The 19,581-nt window shown below is 36.9% G+C and overlaps 2 protein-coding genes and 1 long non-coding RNA gene across 9 annotated transcripts in view; 1 reads left to right on the top strand and 2 right to left on the bottom strand.

Moving 5' to 3' along the window:
* The first annotated feature begins 6,167 nt into the window (after positions 1-6,167).
* LOC127840748 (beta-1,3-galactosyltransferase 5-like) lies at positions 6,168-7,055 on the top strand. Its single transcript, XM_052369164.1, has one exon. The coding sequence runs from the start codon at positions 6,168-6,170 to the stop codon at positions 7,053-7,055; it is 888 nt and encodes a 295-aa protein (XP_052225124.1).
* A 2,059-nt stretch (positions 7,056-9,114) lies between these two features.
* The window catches only part of LOC127843259 (threonine synthase-like 2), a 141,849-nt gene continuing 131,382 nt past the window's right edge, over positions 9,115-19,581 (bottom strand). For 2 of the 7 annotated variants that reach the window (XM_052373125.1, XM_052373127.1), the window contains exons 2-10: positions 17,400-17,633; positions 16,708-16,902; positions 16,262-16,414; positions 15,703-15,854; positions 13,958-14,024; positions 13,489-13,637; positions 11,126-11,296; positions 10,603-10,739; positions 9,115-9,451 (exon numbers count right to left, since the gene is read on the bottom strand). In XM_052373125.1, the coding sequence (XP_052229085.1) occupies positions 9,235-9,451; positions 10,603-10,739; positions 11,126-11,296; positions 13,489-13,637; positions 13,958-14,024; positions 15,703-15,854; positions 16,262-16,414; positions 16,708-16,902; positions 17,400-17,622 (1,464 nt within the window). In that variant the 5' untranslated portion in view covers positions 17,623-17,633 and the 3' untranslated portion in view covers positions 9,115-9,234. Of the gene's footprint in view, positions 9,452-10,602; positions 10,740-11,125; positions 11,297-13,488; positions 13,638-13,957; positions 14,025-15,702; positions 15,855-16,261; positions 16,415-16,707; positions 16,903-17,399; positions 17,634-18,442; positions 18,582-18,603; positions 18,771-19,581 lie in introns of those variants that run through there. The other 5 variants (XM_052373124.1, XM_052373131.1, XM_052373126.1 and 2 more) reach the window with 5 other exon arrangements.
* On the bottom strand, positions 11,320-13,482 carry LOC127843263 (uncharacterized). The gene is made up of 3 exons (XR_008032185.1): positions 11,556-13,482; positions 11,426-11,511; positions 11,320-11,382 (listed from the first exon to the last, which is right to left on the bottom strand). It is a non-coding gene; the product is annotated as an uncharacterized LOC127843263 (long non-coding RNA).

Genomic DNA, 19,581 nt, shown 5'->3' with positions numbered 1-19,581 from the left:
TTATTTCTTCTTGTTTATGAAACCCCAAAGTGCGGTCGTTTGAGTGTGCATAAAATTTCACATGTATCTGTTCAACGCACTTTAAGGTTGAATCTTGACCCCAAATTGCATATCATACTTTGGGGTTCAACCCGAAAGTGCGTTGTAACCTGTGCGCATGCAAAAAGGCTACCTGTAGTTTATGTTAACGTATTGAGTTTATTGATTTTAATTACAAACTTGATTATTGTCTTTCATTAATTTCATTTGTCATACTGAAATTTAGATGAGCAAAGTTGTGTGTGTAAATAAATAAAGGCTCAGTTTGCCTGCGATCTTTGGTCAAATTCCTTTTCATACCTAATGAACGTCTAGGAGTCGCAGATCGATATTCGCCCCAGCTGGGAAATCGGGACTTGCCGAATGTCGATGTCAGAGCTGGCTCGACATTCGCCCCAGCTCGATATTCGGGACAAGTGCCGAATGTCGATGTCAGAGCTGGCTCGACATTCGCCCCAGCTAGATATTCGAGACTAGTGCCGAAAGTCGATGTCAGAGCTGGCTCGACATTCGCCCCAGCTCGATATTCGGGACTTCTGTCGAATATCGACGTCAGAGCTGGCTCGACATTCGCCCCAGCTCGATATTCGGGACTTTTGTCGAATGTCGATGTCAGAGTTTGCTGGACATTCGTCCCAGCTCGATATTCGGGACTTTTGCCGAATGTCGATGTCAGAGCTGGCTGGATATTCGCCCCAGTTCGAAATTCGAATATCGAATGTCGATGTCAGTTCCAATTTCACGCACCTAAAGCGTTGCGTAAAAACAATTGTTATAGAGAAATTTCTAAGCCCAATATATTTTGTAGACGATTATGGTCGGGTGTGTGATAATGTGAAAGTAAAAATGTGAAGTACATGATCAACATTTTGTAAGAAATTTACAGTTAAACTTAAAGGGAGGTTTGGATTCGAATAAAAATACTATTGTGGGTATACTTTATGATACATTTCTTAATAAAGGGTTGTGAAGTTCAAAGTTTGCTTTCCTTCTTCATCAAACATCATACATTTCTACAATCTAAAGCTTTAATCTTGTTGTGAATTTCACACCAATGTGTAAAGCTTTAGACTTCAGAAAGGTGCTGATTTTCTTTTTATATTCCATACATGTATATAACACAATAAGTTTTTTAAACATTAAAATTTGACACCCAGTCAAAAATTCCTGCGTAAGGCCCTGCACTATATAACAATTTTTTTATATAACGTTATAACATTTGATTATACAAAATTTATGTTAATATTAAGTGGATACCATATAGTTCCCCATATACTCCCATGCTGTTTCCAGATGATTTGAGACATAGGAACATTTTACAAAATTGTTGATGTATACGTTCTAAATATATAAACTGTTCATATCCTTATATCTCGCACAAAGATTATATAAATCGACGTCGCTTGTCGAAATATGTAGCATGTTGATACAAACAATCAAATTGACGATGTTATCCCCGAGGCTGCCAGTTTTTGACCCTAGGGACATGATTTGAACAATATTTTTGTTGAAGAAAAAGATTCATAAAGTTATTGTGCTATATTAGTCAATGTATACTATGTAACTCACAGGGCTTGGAGAGATTTTTAAATAGAAATCTTTATCGGGAAAAACCTAAATTTTTGATTTCATTTGCTTTAATTTGCTTTATAAGATATTGTTTCGAATATTATTAACGTGTAGAAATTACAGAAATTGTCTTAAATTGTCATTAATGACAGGATTGGATCTGGAAAAAATATTTGGTATAATTAGTCATTAATACCATTTCACATACATTACTTCGAGTTTTTTATATGTTAATATTAATGAAAAATAAAAAAATAAATAAAAATAAATAAATAAATAAATAAATAAATAAATAAATAAATAAATAAATAAATATATATATATATATATATATATATATATATATATATATATATATATATATATATATATATATATATATATATATATATATATATATATATATATATATTTTCATTTTGCACAATTCACTTGAAAAAAGCCTGTTAGGAAAAGGTGGTTTTACCATTTTTGGCATTAAATTAATTATACTACATTAACAGCATCGGGATAATTAAGCATATTTATTTAGGTTATACTTTACTATACACATGCAAAAATACTGTTTATTATGAGTGGACATAGTATTTGAACATACGATTAACTGGTGTTAAAAATAGGGATTAAGTTTTGATAAAGTACACTATTGTTTTATTTTACAGGCCAAAATAAAGTGTTAAGAAACATCATCAAGATTATCATTCTTTCTTGAAATCTTGAAAGGTTAATTTCGTATTTGCCCGTTCAGATTATAATATAATAAGTTATAATTAACGTCATCAACGATCCCACCACCATCGTCTGCTGCAATTTTTAATTAAGAAAGCATTTTATTAACCGAATTATATTACCAAGCACATAAAACGTGATTCCAATTATAAAATGTGGTAGTTTACTTAATTTTTTGTACAACGTTATCTTTCAAAATCAAATATGCATTTGCAATTGTATTAAGGTCCTATAACTGTAATGAATTGGTGTCATTTCGCCTAATTTTGTAAAAAGCCATCACTCCATGCGCATGCGTACTCACGTGCGTAAAACAACGAAAATTCGGTCAAAAGCTAAACAAATTACTGACCCCTCACGCGACAGTTTAAATTAAAGGCTTCCGTGTTTACAAGCGGTCTCGGGTTGGAATACCGCGGCCTGCAAACTTTGTTATTCAATTTGTTTTACTATTATTTGAGCTATTCCATTTATAAGTAAGGTTTGTTCATAAATATATTGTGAACAAACAAGAGCTGTCTCCATAGGAATACATATGCCCCCGAAAAACGCTTTTTCGAAACCTAAACGCAGATTTCGAAACCTAAACGCGGACCCTAAGTTCAATGTCAAATTCAAAGGGGTCAAAATTTGTGTGCGCATGGAAAGGCCTTGTCCATATACAAATGCATACCAAATATGAAGGTTACATCTGAAGCGACATAGAAGTTATGAGCATTTTTCGAAACCTTAACGCAAAAGTGTGACGGATAAACGGACAGATAGACAGACGGACGGACGGACGGACGGACGGACGGACGGACGGACGGACGGACGGACAGACAGACAGACAGACAGACAGACAGACAGACAGACAGACAGACAGACAGACAGACAGACAGACAGACAGACAGAACAGACAGACAGACAGACAGACAGACAGACAGACAGACAGACAGACAGACAGACAGACAGAAGGACAGTGCGATCACTATATGCCCACCTTCGGCGACATAATAACGTTAAAACTATGTGAAAAAAAACGCCAACAAGTCCATTTAATCCCCAAATAAATTTCTCATGATTTACATTATGGAAAACTCATCTTGAACATAAAGTTTTAGGCTTGTAATTACTTTCTGATTGGGTTGGTTATCAAAATTAAAGCTAGTTTTTTATGTTGTAAGGTTTATTTCCATGAGTTGAAGCTTGCTGTTTATGTTTATGTCGATTTATATACTTTGAAAAAGAGTATATCATATCATTTACGTTAATCACAGTTGCCATTTAAACGTCTCTCGGAGTTTCACATTATTCATTTTACATATCTGCAAATATTCAGAACATAAGACGTTTATGTTTATGTTATGGCCCCTGTGCATAATTCACTTAAATTTTCTTTTCTTTGATCTCTTTGAAGAAACAAACCTAAGGATATCTACATATAATCAAGCCATAAAAAGTTTATGGACTAGGTCGAGGCCCCTGTGTATAATACACAAACATTTTCGCTTCCTTGATCTCTTTGAAGAAATGTATATAAAAAAACGAATAACGCGATACGATGGCAACCAACGCCAATGTGATACTGTTTCGTAACCAATTTTGTGTTTTAAACCTTCATGTTAATTTTTCTACGTTTCACAATAAAGCATAATGTATATATTCACATTTGTACTGGATTTTTATATAATACAAATTTACACATATTTAACGATAGTAACAATAATAAAGCGATATAAATAACAAATATTTTGTTTTCCCATTTTTAATAGATTGTCTTTAAAGATAAAAGTGAACACAATACATTCTGTAACAGACATCCAGCCCTTCAAATAAAAATTTCACACTTGTTTGGCTCAATGCGCCAAGCATGTATGAAGTGTAGCAAACCCTCCAAGTGACGTCACCTATGTGAAAAATGACGTCGACGTGGCTTTTCAGAACGCATACGGCACGGCCATTTTATAGATATCGACGGGACGAATGCCACTCGACGCGCCTTGCTGAGACTAAGAGAATGCACAATATTGCGGTGATATTCTGAGACGTTGACTTCCTCGTCTTGAGCGAACTTTGCGAAATCTTAAAGAAACTTTACTCATGTGTTTGTCTCAATGCGACTAGCATGTCTATAGTGCCGATGATCTCAAAGGAAAATCATAAACATAAAAATCAACGCCAAATTATTACGTTAGACCGAAAATTGCTCTGTCATATTTAAGATGCTATCAACCGGACAGAAGAAAATCGACGTGCCCGGATGAACTCTAAAAACCTGCAAAACTGCGGGGCGAAATTCTAAGGAGTTTTTGAGCGGCAGCGATTAAAACCTTACTTGTAAACCGTTCATAGCGGAGGACGTGACCTCCCATTTCTGATCATGGGAGCGTTTTTCCGGTGCCAGAGGCAAATTATCTAACCAAATTTAACGAAACTTTACATACTTGTTAGACTCAATGTGCCCAGCATGTCTGAAGTGATGCCTTCCTCTGATGTCATCGGCGGGACCAATACCATTCGACGCGTCTTGGCGACGTTTTGGCGCTGCCGATGTGAATTCAGTACGTTACGTTGACGTTACCGTCACCGTTTTGAGCGAACTTTGACGTAAGTACGTCAATGACATCACTTGGCGGGTCAACGAAGTTTCAGGCACGCTAGTTACATTGAGACAAACGCACGGTTTAAGTTTCTTAAAAATTGGTCAAGTCATGGCATAAAATAATCACGACGGTGATGTTTACATTAACGTAACGTACACGTTTTTAATACGGTGCAGCGCGTAAATACCCAAGAACATAGCCGCAAGACTATTGTATCTGATATAAATGTATATATATATATATAAATAAATAAATATATATATATATATATATATATATATATATATATATATATATATATATATATATATATATATATATATATATATATATATATATATATATAATTTGGTCAATATTGTTCTTTGTAAAACAATGTAAGTTAATGAAAAATGCTTTGTTGCTTCCATATTAATTAATGTTGTTTCTTTTTGTATCATTTGGACCTGTTTAAAGACACAGTTTTAATACAAATTTCAATACGCAATCAGAAAACAATTGAGAAACAATCCTAAATTATTATTGATCATCGCATGATAATAAACTACTTTATAATAAGACGATACCTATATTCGATTCTATGCCTCGGTAACAATACATTTGCCGTCTTATTATCACAATAACATTTGATTTAAGGATCGATTAAAACGCGGTAATTTGTTTGCCGTTTTGAGTATAATTAAATTAGCGATGAAACAGATCGGAACTTATCAGGACATAATAAGAAGAATAATTGTTTGAAGCAATCGTACATTAAAGAAAGTCATCAGTGTGCAATTGAACTTCGTCCTTTTGAAGGTGTAAATTGAATGGTGCGTTTGAGTTTAAAGTCATTTTGATAAAAATGCAATGGTTTCATGCCGGAAATTGTTCATCAAAAGAAAAGCAGTTTTACGGATCGCATGTTTTATATTTTTAATTTCCACTATCAACGTAGTGTGGTTGTTTTCAAAGGATACCGTAGAAAACGGTAAGGGCGACGGAATCTCGCTCAGCCAGTCTGAAGGTGTTGTTCGGTTCCGGAATCATCCAAATGACCGGACGTTAGCGTACGATACTACCTCCAACCAAGATGATGTGTTTAATACTTCTAACGTGAAATTTAATTTAACTGGAATCATATCGAATATGTCTTTATTTGGTAATGGTTTCAAATTATTTGAAACACGGAAAAAAACGTTTGATTTTCCTTTCCTCATTCGCGCAAAGAATACCTGCAAAAATAATACCAAACCCTTTTTAATAATGCTTGTGTTCTCGGTTCACACGAGAATAGATTTACGCGCAGCTATTCGAAACACGTGGGGAAGCGTAGTCGAAAATGGTTCTTGGCCTGTAAGCGGAAGTATCGGAAGAAGTGTAAAATTGTTGTTCCTGTTTGGAAGGTCCGACTCAAGCCTTGGTAACACCGTTGTCAGGGAGGAAAGTGCGCTGTACGGTGACATTGTGCAAGGAGACTTCCGGGAATCCTATTACAACCTGACATTGAAATCGGTCATGGGAATCCGATGGGTGGCTCTGTACTGCCCTAAGGCTAAGTTTATACTTAAGGCGGACGACGATGTGTTTATTCACGTTAAGAACCTAATAGATTTTCTGGAAATAGATAACAATAGACCACAAGAAGCGATATATGGTCGCGAACTAAAGAAAGGTGTTGTTCATAGAACAGGGCGATGGGCAGTGGACAAAGCAGCGTTTTCACTCAATGAATATCCAACATACGTTCCAGGCAATTCGTATGTTGTTTCTGGAAGCATCGCTGCGCGCATTGATTTTATTGCCGGGGTTTTGCCATACATAAATATCGAAGACGCTTTTGTAACGGGTATCATTAGAAAGATATTGGGCATTAAGATCGTGAATGGTGTGGGGTTTACTCACTGGTACGAAAAGCAACCCAAGCCGTGTGAATTCCACAACAAGGTTCGCATTTCCGCTACGAAGGTCACCGAGGGGCTTCTCTACGAGTTGTGGGAAGGCTTGAAGAGGAATATAACGGACTGTTATGTCATACCTAAAGACGAGTCAGGTCGGATGGGGTTGGGAAATATTGGGTTCCGGAACAATATTATGTTTCGAGATGACCACGTGTTTCTGAACCGATCGTCCGGCCAGTTTTATGTCTTGTAAACGTTGAAGTTGTTTTTTTGTTTGTTTGTTAGACATTTTATAATTAAATAGGCTATGGGCAAAGTGTTAAAAAAGCAATTGCAACTAAAATAGCATTTAAAACCCAATCGGAATTTCAGATAATTACTACATGGAAACAGTTTTGCTCTCTAAGATAAAGATTTATTTCTAATATGTGTCTTCTTTCCTTATCTTTTTTACAGTTGAATGTTCTATCACCAAAGTTTGTATTCCTCTTACAAAGCGCTATTTATTAAAACGTTGGCTCTTTTATGAATCCCAAGTCATATCTTCAACCCCTGTAATGCGTTTGTATTGGCGTTATGAAAAAAATTCATCTTGTCTTAAATGATGTTTTATATTTTATATCCGTATCTCATTAAACAAAATATAAATAAGTAGGAATTCGCCTTATGGACGACACAATCCTTTAAATGTTTTAACTGTTTGTCACATATTAAAATAAATAAATACACTGAACGTCATAGATCGAAATTAAACGACGATATTTCATTTACATATTAAAGGGGCCTTTTCACAGATTTTGGCATATTTTGAAGTTTGTCATTAAATGCTTTATATTGAGAAATGTAAACATTGGATCTTAAAAGCTCCAGAAAAAAATCAAGAATAAATTTAAAACAAGGAAAAAAAAAGTAGCCGGTACCAGGGCTCGAACCAGTGACCCCCGGAGTCCTGGAGTTTGTCTGAAGTAAAAACGCATTAGCACTCTCGGCTATTCCGCCGAGCATACACATTAATGGTATTTTATACCTATATAAGCAATCTTCGTAGTTTCGTAAATTTAAACGACAACAACAGAACTCACCAAATTATTCAATCGTTTCGCGTTGCAACGCTTTATAATTTTTATGTTTTCAACTCGTCAAAAGATACATATAATGGCTATATTGGACTATGGTAAATGTTCAGTAATACGGTTTCCTCACAAATATCATAACTAAAACGAAAATTTGCGAATCTGAAACAACTTTTTTCAATTTTGTCAATTTACCAAACCGTAAAAAGATCCCTTTAAAAATATATCTACTCCATCTTAGTCGTTTATACGACAAAGAGTTTACCTTTGACAAGCGATGAAAAAGCTTTGATCTCACAGAAACCAATCGTTGTGGTTTTTGAATGTCTTCTCATAATATGAGCCGTGTTCTGAGAAAACTGGGCTTAATGCATATGCGTAAAGTGTCGTCCAAGATAAGCTTGGGCAGTCCGCACAGGCTTATCAGAGACGACACTTTCCGCTTTTATGGTATTTTAAGTTTCAAGGAAGTCCCTCCTTACCGAAAATCAAGTTTAGGCGAAAAGTGTCGTCCCTGATTAGCCTGTGCGGACTGCACAGGCTAATCTGGGACGACACTTTACGCACAAGCATTAAGCCCAGTTTTCTCTGAACGCGACTAATATTGTTTTATATTTTCTTATTTTCATTATACTCTTTGATTGGCTAACAATCCAACAATTTCATTAAGATCCTAACCGCTCACAGTAATGGTAATATTTATTGCAGTCTAATTATGGATATTTTATATATATGAGTCATGCTTTGAGAAAAGGGGGTTTAATGCATGTGCGTAATGTGTTGTCCGAGATTAACTTTTTGTTTTATGAGGGTTCCTGAATTTAGGAGAATGGGATTTTCCTAGAAATTGAGTGACCTCTCTTTTTATTCACTTTTTTTTTAAAGAGGATTTATTCACCTTTAAATTCACACCAAAAGTGCAGAATAAGAAATGAAAAATAAGGATATGCAAACGAATGATTTGATGCAAGCCTCGCGCTACCATGGTTCTAAGCCTCGCATGATAAACTTGATCTTTATCCAAAACTCACATAATATTCTCGATAAATTAATACTGTAGAACGCCTTTTCTCCATATTTGGTATAATATATCACATAACACCAAAGTTAGGTCACTTACATAAACGTTAATGGTTTTAAGGTCTTTTAAAGCAGACACGACGTGTATACAGTATACGAGTCGCCTAGATACATCTTTACATAGAAAGATACTAAAGCAACTGAAATATATGTACCTGATAAATGTTGAACGTTTTATTTGTATAGACTTTACAACATGTTAAGGAATTTCAACAACATATAACATATTGCAGAAGTAATTAACAATTTAGCATGTTTAATGCATATAATTGTTTTATTCTAACATTTCGGAGTGTTGATAGCGACGATTTTCTTTCGAAGTATATCAGACCAGTCCTCATTCCGCTCCATGTCCTCATATCTCACCGGAAGTGAAATCAGTCTGCTCACGCGCTCGTCCTGTTGCCATGGGATACCGGCTGCGTCCACCGCCTCCTTGAACTTGGCCGGCGACGCAGTGGCAATGCAGATTCTGGGGATTGATTCACCCTTCGATCTGAAACCGCAATCGTACGTATGAGAATTAAAATACATGAATGAAAACTCGCTGAAAGTTGCAATACATGTACTAGTACATTGTACTTAACTGAAAACACATTTAAATGATAAGACTTCATCTCACTATAATTGCAGTTTTCACAATTACGATTCATATTACGCTATCTCAAATATAAAAACCGTTTTTATGATATACCTTTTACATTTATTTTGTAATGTTAAGTGTATTTTAACATTTTAAAGCTGCAAAAGTAAACCTCACAGCTATAATGGAACAATACAAATTTGATAATGGATTTTTTTTCATCGGGAAGTCACATGTTTAGAAGAATAATGAATATCGTTGGTTTCGGTAGATTGTTGATTTGTGTTTCCCTTAAAGATTAGTTAAACAAATGTTACCATGAACATTTAAATTTCTAAGAAATGTGAACATTGCACATTATACTTCTTAAGTCAATACATTTCTTTCACTTTATTCTAAGAATGGCTTTGTTTTGTTCATTTGGCTGTGTTTGGTTCACAAGGTGGTGCGGGGACATTTGGCGTTGTCTGGCTCACAAGGTGATGCGAGGTCATGTTACGTTGTGTGGTTCAAAATGTGATGAGGGACATTTGTCGTTGTCGGATTCACAATGTGATGCGGGCGCATTATATGTTGTTTGTTTCACAAGGTGATGCTGGAGCATTTGCCGTTGTCTAGTTCACAACATGATGCAGGGGCATTTGGCATTGTCTGATTCACAATGTGAGGCGCGGGCATTTGTTATTTTCATGTTTACAAGGTGATGCCGCGAGGGCAGTGGGAGGAGGGGGGGGGGGCTATTTGAAATTGTCTCATTTACAAATTGATGCCGTTGACGATACGATGGTAAAACACTGGACTGCCAACACAGAGGTTCTCGGTTTACTTCATCGCGTAGCGCTACACATTACGAAACGATTATAGCGTTTCCCACTCAACTAGATATATTCAGGTAAGAAACCAAGAAAAACCTCGCGAATTTGTTGTACTATGAGAATGAAAAAGAACAAAATTGTCTCTTCAAGCCCGGGTTCATTTCTTCCGATGTCACATTAGAATAAACCAAGTTTGAAATAAGTGCGTGCATTTCTTGGGGGTTGTCATAATAAACACACACGGCGCACCTGTTCTCGAGGCTGTACGCCACGGCGATGGCGGTGTGAGGACACACCAGGTATGAGTTGTCTGCCCAGACCCGTGCCATTGTTGACGTCACAGTGTCGTCACTGACCACGTGCGCGTCTGTTATCACAGCTGATATCTGTAATCAGCGACGCGAAAACGTTATCATAAGTCGTCAATTGTATCTGTATCGCCCTAGATTGACAGTGACGAGGTTTGAGTGACAATTTGTTAATGTTAAGTCACTTAAAAATCTAGGATTAAACTGTCAGTCAGTCATGTTTAAAACAAAACAAAACATTTTTACACTCGCAACGGTGTGTAATTTTAGTACACTTGATTTAAAAAACAACAACACACCAAGACCAACAAATATTGTCGTATAGTCGTCACATACAGTAGTCGTAGACACAGAGAGAACCTAAACGTTGATAAACAACAAAAAGGGAATTCCCACAAATACATATCACTTCTAAAATACATGGATCAGAATGTATAATTGTCAATCAATTTATCTGATCATACCTTATTGGCTAGAGCTTCCGGAACTTGCACACTTCCGGTAGACTCGAACTCCGACATTAACTTGTTGATTAAGTGCCGTGTCACCGTCAGCGAATATATACCAGATCCGCTCCATGTTATATGGAACCTAAAGATGAATATATACCAGATCCGCTCCATGTTATATGGAACCTAAAGTGAATATATACCAGATCCGCTCCATGTTATATGGAACCTAAAGTGAATATATACCAGATCCGCTCCATGTTATATGGAACCTAAAGTGAATATATACCAGATCCGCTCTATGTTATATGGAACCTAAAGTGAATATATACCAGATCCGCTCCATGTTATATGGAACCTAAAGTGAATATATACCAGATCCGCTCCATGTTATATGGAACCTAAAGTGAATATATACCAGATCCGCTCCATGTTAGTATGGAACCTATAAAGATGCGGGCAACAACAAATAGTGTTGGCTTGTGTTGAGCACATGCATAACGCTCGGCATCTATGCGCGTGAGCAGATGAGTACAATTGCAAACATTTCGAAACCAGTTAAATGTTGTATAAAGCGCGGTCTCTGTGAAACGGCATGTAACACAGTTTAATGACTGTATTAAACAAACGGAAAATGAAAATTTTAACTTGAGTCGTACTAATGAGATCAAATGAAAATCAATTCAGACCCGTAGGCAGGGTTTTGAAAAGGGGGGTGCGAACTTGCCCAGAAAAGTTTGAAAATGAAACTTAAAATCCTGCATTCTTGTGACTTTTTATCTGTATATAGAGACTGAAGTTATAGAGCATTTTTTATAGGAAATTTCACTTTTATTGACCATACTCAGTGACTGATGGACATGAATATGATATAACATACATGAAATTCCCACTACCGTTTTTCTATAACCACCTTTTTCGATCAGTCACAGGAAATACACTATTGTATACGGTGTTTAACCTGACACTAGTATGCGCGCACATACTTTGTTTACATATGCAACAACAAATTTATAGAATGTAAAATCAACAATAAGAACAGTATAAAATATCATTATTCATTTGAATCTTGATAAAATTGATGTATTTTACCATTCCAAATTTCTACCATTCTTAAATCAAGCAAATTAAAAGGAAATATTTGACTTTTTTTTCAAAACAATTGTTTGTCTGCAACTATGGATAGTACCAGAGGCCCAGCATTGCTCTAAAAGTGCTTATAGTGCATTGTACAACAAACACTGATTTACAAAACTTGGTCTTCTCTAATCTGCATCAAAACTAAACAGAAATCATAATGGTATAACTGGTTACTTAAAAAAAAACCTTTTTAACCAATAAGGTATCTATTTATAAACGAATTTCAGAAACATATAACAAATAAGGCTTCATAAAGACCCTATAACCACAAACTGCTGGCCCTATGGCCTCAAAGTCCTTAACAAAAGATGGACTTACTTGCCCATTATGCTCACGATCCATCACAGTTAATGAACATTATACGTAAACGTCCACCTGATCCTATGTTTTAACGTTTTAAATTCATTTTAACAACTGTTTAAGAGTAGGACATATTTTCAAGTGTCAGGTTTGACATAATTAAAACATTGTGGAAAGTTCTGTATGTGGATCTATCTTGGAAATGACTTCATCGAGAAATTAATTTTATGGTGACCTGTCGGTAGCCTATTGTATTCAACATTATTGTAACGCTTAAATACGAAGAATCGCTGAAAAGAGAAATAACCGTTTCTACGTCGAATAAAGTTGGCTGCAACTTATATTACAATTGTTTTACTCGTCAAAAAATATTGGGTGCGAACGCACCCAACGCACACCACCCTGGCTACGGGTATGCAATTTAAGTATAAATTATCAGTATTAAATACTTACACACTAAGGTTAAATTAAAAAGCGTATGTTGATTAATTAACAAACTTAATACTTAAGACACAAATTCATCTTTATATTATCCAAAACGTAGTAAATTTGTTTCTTTTTTTTAATTACAAACGAATTGCCGGAGATTTGTTGAGACAAGGCCTAGAATTAGAGTTCACGCTCAATGAATGTTATTTCGTCAGGATGCCGTGGCGTAGTGGATATGGTGTCCGCCTATCGACCTGAAGATCATTTGTTCGATATCCCAACTGAGGAGAGCTCTTTGGCTAAACAACACCAATTATTGGTAAATTCCAGGTAAAGGATTCAACAGCGTCTCAATAAGCCTTAGGCTTTCGATGCAATCGAGCTTAATTTATAGGTTTACACTACACTATGAATGTTCTTTTATGTGTGGCATAATTACATTACTCGAAAACGGGTAATTAAAAGGACAATACCATATGTTACAGTATAGCTTTTACGTAATGCCCAACCTGAATATCCATAGCGGGCGCCAGTGTCGGCGTGACCGTCTGCGAGACGCTGTAGTCTCCACTCGACAGCGCACGTGACACTATGTCGTTGCACGTGACCGCGCACACGAGCCGCACAGGCAGACCCATCTTGCTGGCGATGCAGCCAGCTGTAAATGTAAGTTTTTATTAGGTCCAACATATAAATTAGATGAAGATACATTTTAATTAATTTTAATGATACTTTATGTTTTATTATTGACATTTTTTTACAATTTGTCATAAATTATAGTACATGTAGGTTACATTATATTATACTAATAATTATTAATATTAAAAATATTATCAATATTATTTTTATTATTTTTATACACGATTTTGGCAAAAGTATTTTTTAGATTAAAAGCGTTAACGGGGGACACATATATTTTTGCAAGCTTTAAGAAAGCTTGTAAAAAAGTAACGACGATACGATAGTTAAAAGTTTAACCTGTGACGTTTCCACAGGCACCAGTTGGTACCACAATCTCTACTGGTGAGTCTACGTCACTGCTCATCTGCAGATTAATCAAACAAACGATAGCTACATATATGTCCAGATGTATTTGACTTGACCTTGACCTGAAAAAATCACTTAGCTGTTTCTCATACGTGCGGCGTATGTATTTATCTTTCCGCCACAAAGGATTTGCGTTCTTACTGCGTTGTTGCGGCGATCCGAACCGTGAAGTCTCCTTCAGAACGCATATACCGTACTCTTAGTTTTCGGACATTCTAAATTTTCGGACAACCCTCGTTTTAGCATTAAAACATTAATTTTGTCGACATTAATTTTTCCTGTGTCTGTGCCACTTTTTGGCATATCTCGGTTGTTTTAGCAAATCCTCCTAAATGTATTCTTAACCGTTTATGCGACCAACCTGGATACTCTTGAAATACGCATTCAAAATGCATCAAATCGTATTTCTTTGAAATACGCGTAGAAGAGCGCGATCACCAAAGCATCGCACTAATTCTAAATGCACGAAAGTCCAAAAAAGTGATTTTGAGAAAATGACTTCTAAAGTTCTGAAATAACAAACCATGTATTATAAAACAAGATATTTTTATGAAAAAATTCACAGGTGGTTGAGATGTATGCAATATATCAATTTGCAAAAATTAAAGACAATTGCTTTTAAAATAAAAAAGTTATATTAATTAATAATTTTTGTTAATATGTCGATTTGTGCAATTTTTGACATTCGCGACTTTAGAGTTAAGGCGACGTATATTTGGCTGAATCCTACACAAAGTCATTCGCGATGTTAGAATTAAAATGAATAAAAAATTGTCACGTTTCGCCAATGTTGAGGGGTCAATAGTGCCTTAGTAGAGAAAGGTACACATATGCCGTTTGTTGCATCGTGTAGAGCTCGTCAAGCACGACAAAATGATGCCAAATATGCCATTTTTGCAATTTTTAACATTCGCGACTTTAGAATTAAGGCAACGAAATAACATTATCTTTAACTAAGCGTGAAAGAAGAGCACGATAAAAAACGGACCACATTGAAATACGCGCACGATCAGAGCATCCAACCTCATAATAAAGGCTCATTACCTTGAAAAACGCGATAAGTTATTCACGTTCACGCGTGTGTGTGAGTGTATTTCGAGGATTATGAGGTCCCTTCAGATCCAGAGCCTGCGTTATTTGTGGACCCGAAGTACGCCCAGCACTCCTTCCTAATTAACTTACTTAACTCACGAAAGTTGGGACGAATTTTGAAGTGTAGCTGCAATTTCCAGCTATTTCGCTGTTACTGAAAGATTTTTTCAATTTCCGTGTGGTCTTGTGTTGTTGGGGGCGGCCGGAGTACCCGGAGGAAACCCTACCTGTCCGGTATGGTGACCACCAACCAAACTCACATGCTGCCAGGAACGGGAGTCGAACCCTAGGTGAGAAGCGAATGTACCAACCACTTCGCTATAATGCGCATTCACCAAATGCATTACTTTAAATACGCGAAAAAAAACAACAAAAAAACAGTGCCCTATCGCATAACCGTGAAAAACGCGTAGAAGTAGAGAAACAGAATCGCATTACCTTGAAATAAGCGTAGTAATGCACGATAACCAAACCGCATCGCATTCAAATATTAGTAAAAAAAAACTTAAAACACGCGTTGAAGTAGTGCACCAAACCGATAAACGATACAATACGCGCATACATAGTGCATCAGACTGCATTACCTGAAAATACGCGTAGAAGTAGTGCACGACCTGCACCATGATCCGACACCAGTTGATCGAGTTGATGCTGGTCAGGCGGTGGCGTGTTCGAAACTCCGCGTCCATGAACAGCGGCTTAATGGCGAGGTCCGTGTCGTCCGAGGTACCGTCCACTGCAAGCATTTGGGCAGGTTGAAATGAGGGCCGGGTATGCATTATTTTTCATCATTGTTGTTTATATTTCAATAAACAACGTCCGGTCTTGGAGAATTTTCGCGTAGGTATATGACCACTAGTAGTTAATTAGCAATGCTGTACATCGTACATCTTTAAATCGCTGTTTAATGACCGAAAAACAATACCTTGTTTAGATTCCGTAAACAATCTTAAGACTATTTTTGCAGCGGTTAAATGAGAAATACACTTTGCAATAATTTGCTTAGGATAGCGACTACTGTTTGAGATGATTATTTGCAAATTTTACAACGACAATTTTGTTCCTTATTTAGGGAATATGGTATTATTATAGAGCTAATCACAGGCTGTAGTTTTTATGAAAATTTATAGCAAGTACTTCTACCTCTGAACACGTGTACGTTGTCCTCGAGCACGGTGGTCATCTGTAGCTCCTGGACCTTTGCACAGCGCCCCCTGGGCAGCAACACCACTATGTCCACCCACTCCAACCCCCGAACAGCCTCGATGGCGGAACTTCCGGTGTCACCGGAAGTACCTTCAAATAAAGAGGTGTTATGAGTTTGCGCAACTAGTATTAAAACTATACACATGTTTGTATTTACTTCATCACGGGTTTCGACGAAATGCAATGTAAGAGGTCTGTTAAGGCCCGCTTACATTTAAACGGACCTAATATGGAAAGGTTTGTCTAAGACCAGGCTGATCCTGGATAACAGTTTCGACTTTTTTTCTGAATCAATGAAATTTACTGAAGGAGAAATGTGGCCTGCACACGCTGCTCCGGCACGACACTAAACTCAGATGCTTCTTTTGTCACAAAATACCCACCCACGACAATAGTGTAATGTTGTTTTCTCTTTGAACAGAAATAGTCATAGAACTGCCCCACGCACGACATGGCAACGTCTTTAAATGACCACGTCTTCCCGTGAAAAAGTTCCAGAATTGTGACGTCATCCTTCAGTCTAGCGACCGGCGCTACTTCCGGAACGGAGAAAGATGCGTACGCATTCTTTATCAGGCCTGTAGAACAATGCGTTAACAATTTCAACGTAAAACGTCCCTATTGTATTTAGGCAATAAAAGTTACATCGTGGCAGATTGCTATTTATTTGCTAATGATACTATTTTTGTATTTTTAACAGTTGTTTAGCATGAAAAACAGTTTTGCACAATTTAAGATATATGTGTATGCGCGTCAGTGAATTCGGACGCATCAAGTTCATCTTGTTGTGGTGCAGCGAGTTTAAATTAATTCCAAAAAAAGAAATTTGAACTGTTGAACCCGTTGTGTCTTTTAAAATAGAGAACCAAAAATTACAGTTTTTAATTTCATATACACGTATTGGCATTTTAATACATGTAGAACTTAATTTTGTTTAAATACTGAATTAATACCGTTGTAGCTTCATTTAATATTTCTTCTATTGACATGTTTCAATGAATGTCTGTGTAGCTTCATTTAATATTTCTTCTATTTTCAATGAATGTCGGGATGGTTAGAAAACTTCAGAACTTACATTGAAGATCCTCCTTCGGAATCTCTGTTTCAGAAATGAAGAGAGAAACAATCTCAGTCGCCAGGTCTTGAAACGAAAGCTCCCTCCACTTTTCCAGCGTCGCCTTGTTCACGGTTGGAATACTCACCGGAAGCAGAATCCCGCCGTCAGCCGCATATCCGGTAAACAAGGCCTCTTCAAACGTAACGTCGCTGACGCCACCCCTTGTGCTACTGTATTTCATGGTTAAGAGACCTAAAGTTGGACCCACAGTGTGGCGGATAGTACATGTAAGTTACGGGCAACATAGATTCCGCAGTGCAAACAAATATTGATCTCGACCATCTTACTTAAGCATCAACTTAAACAAGCGCAAGTAGAATCCAACCTCCATTGTTTTAGAAATCGATTAAGAAAATAAACATGTTGACATAAGCGAAAACTATCAACAAAAGATCTGAAATCTGTAAAGAAAATAATCATCTTATGTGGAAAAAAATACATTTTATTTATGGTTTCACAAAGCTGTATATGGTTGAGTGTTGGGTGAAAATATCAGGCAACAAAATATATTTTTACCGCGTCAACTTCAGCGAGGTAATTTACACGAATAAAAGTAATCAATAATTTTTTTTAAAGAATTCACCTTAATTAACCGAATCTGCGCATGCAAACTTTAGAATCTAGTTATAGTCAACAGGTATATAAGACCGATTAAGTAATCATCCCATCTGTCAATCAAAAGATTTCCATGTCTATCCATTATGGGCAAATATAGGAAATATAGGAAAACACTTAAATCGCATAATGTGTAAAATGGATTGTGGTTGTGATACTGGTTTCACTTTTGAGGGAAGGTTTCGCATTAAGGCCGGTTTAACTTGTGACCGGTTCGACTTGCTTCGGATAACATATGGATCCCGACCTAACAGATCGGGAGAAAAAAGTTTAAATAAGTTTTCTTAAGCAAACAAACTTAAAAAGGAAAGCAGAACGGCATGCAAATTAAATAATAAAACAATTTTATATGAAATTGTAAAAAGACAAAATACAATAAAAACTACATTTTCTTAAAGGTAAATTAATTCCATATACTGCGGCGCCCAATGAGTAGATCGAAGATATTAAAATCACACTTCTCAAAGCTAAGTGGCTTGCTTACATGTGAACCTACATGTATCTATATACACGTGTAACCTAGTGCATAAACAATAACTCCACGTACCTTGATATCTATCCTTGGTCAAGACCAGCAATCTGATACAACTAAACGCTAGGCCTACAGATAAAGTGTGCTAGTTTAATTTCTCTATCACGTATGTCGATTAAGATAGGTTTGATTACAGAAAACGGTAAACATAACAAGGGTGTTAACTGCTGTTGGAAACACACGTGTATCTTATCAGAGTTGTTTCGCGCACACGTAGTCTCCTCCCTTGTTGTTCACACGACAGTCATTTCGCCCTATCTCCAACCAAACGTGAATTATACCCCCGTCACACCGGACTGGCGTCCTTACTGCGTCCTTACGGCGACCCAGCAGAGACGCAGTAGTCGTAGAATGGACGTGGTAGGGTCGCTGTAAGGTCGCCATGGACGTGTGTGGTCGCCGCTCAAACCCGCAGAAAATGATCATTGACTGCAAGGCGACCGTACGGCGACCTTATTGCGACATTAGTACGTTCTTTGTACGTCTATTGCGTCATCAGAACGACTATGGTCGCAATAAGAACGCAGTAAGAACGCCAAGGACGACGCCCAGACGCCGTATGGTCGGCTTTGTTCGCCCTAAGGACGCAGTACGAAGGCGGTAAGGTCGCCAGGGACGTGTAAAGGACGCCGTGTGGAGGTGCAGAACGCCATAGACTAAGACGCTGGTGTGACGGGAAGGCGAAAACAGCATTTTTACCGAAAAAGTCATTGGCGTCCTTACTACGACAATCAGAAATTTCAGAAACACAGTCTTAGGTCGCCGTAAGGACGCCAGTCCGGTGTGACGGGGCTATAATAATTTTGCTAAATAACTTCCACGGATATGATCGATAGGCCCTTGTTTAACCCATTTATGCCTAGAGGACTATTTCATCCTTCTAAATTGGATCAATTTATTTCCAAAATTAGGGATGTTCAGTATATATTATTCTATATTTAGAATATTTCTTACAGAAATTCCTTTAAACAAACAGCGCAGAATCAGATGAGA

This window comes from Dreissena polymorpha, chromosome 8 (assembly GCF_020536995.1).
Source record: "Dreissena polymorpha isolate Duluth1 chromosome 8, UMN_Dpol_1.0, whole genome shotgun sequence".
Lineage (NCBI taxonomy): Eukaryota > Metazoa > Mollusca > Bivalvia > Myida > Dreissenidae > Dreissena > Dreissena polymorpha.
The sequence above is the reverse complement of the archived record's forward strand: the minus strand, read 5'-3'. Positions and strand labels throughout refer to the sequence as shown.

Coding starts and splice junctions, on each gene's coding strand:
- LOC127840748 (XM_052369164.1), top strand. CDS start 6,168: ATGCTTGTGTTCTCGGTTCACACGAGAATAGATTTACGCGCAGCTATT.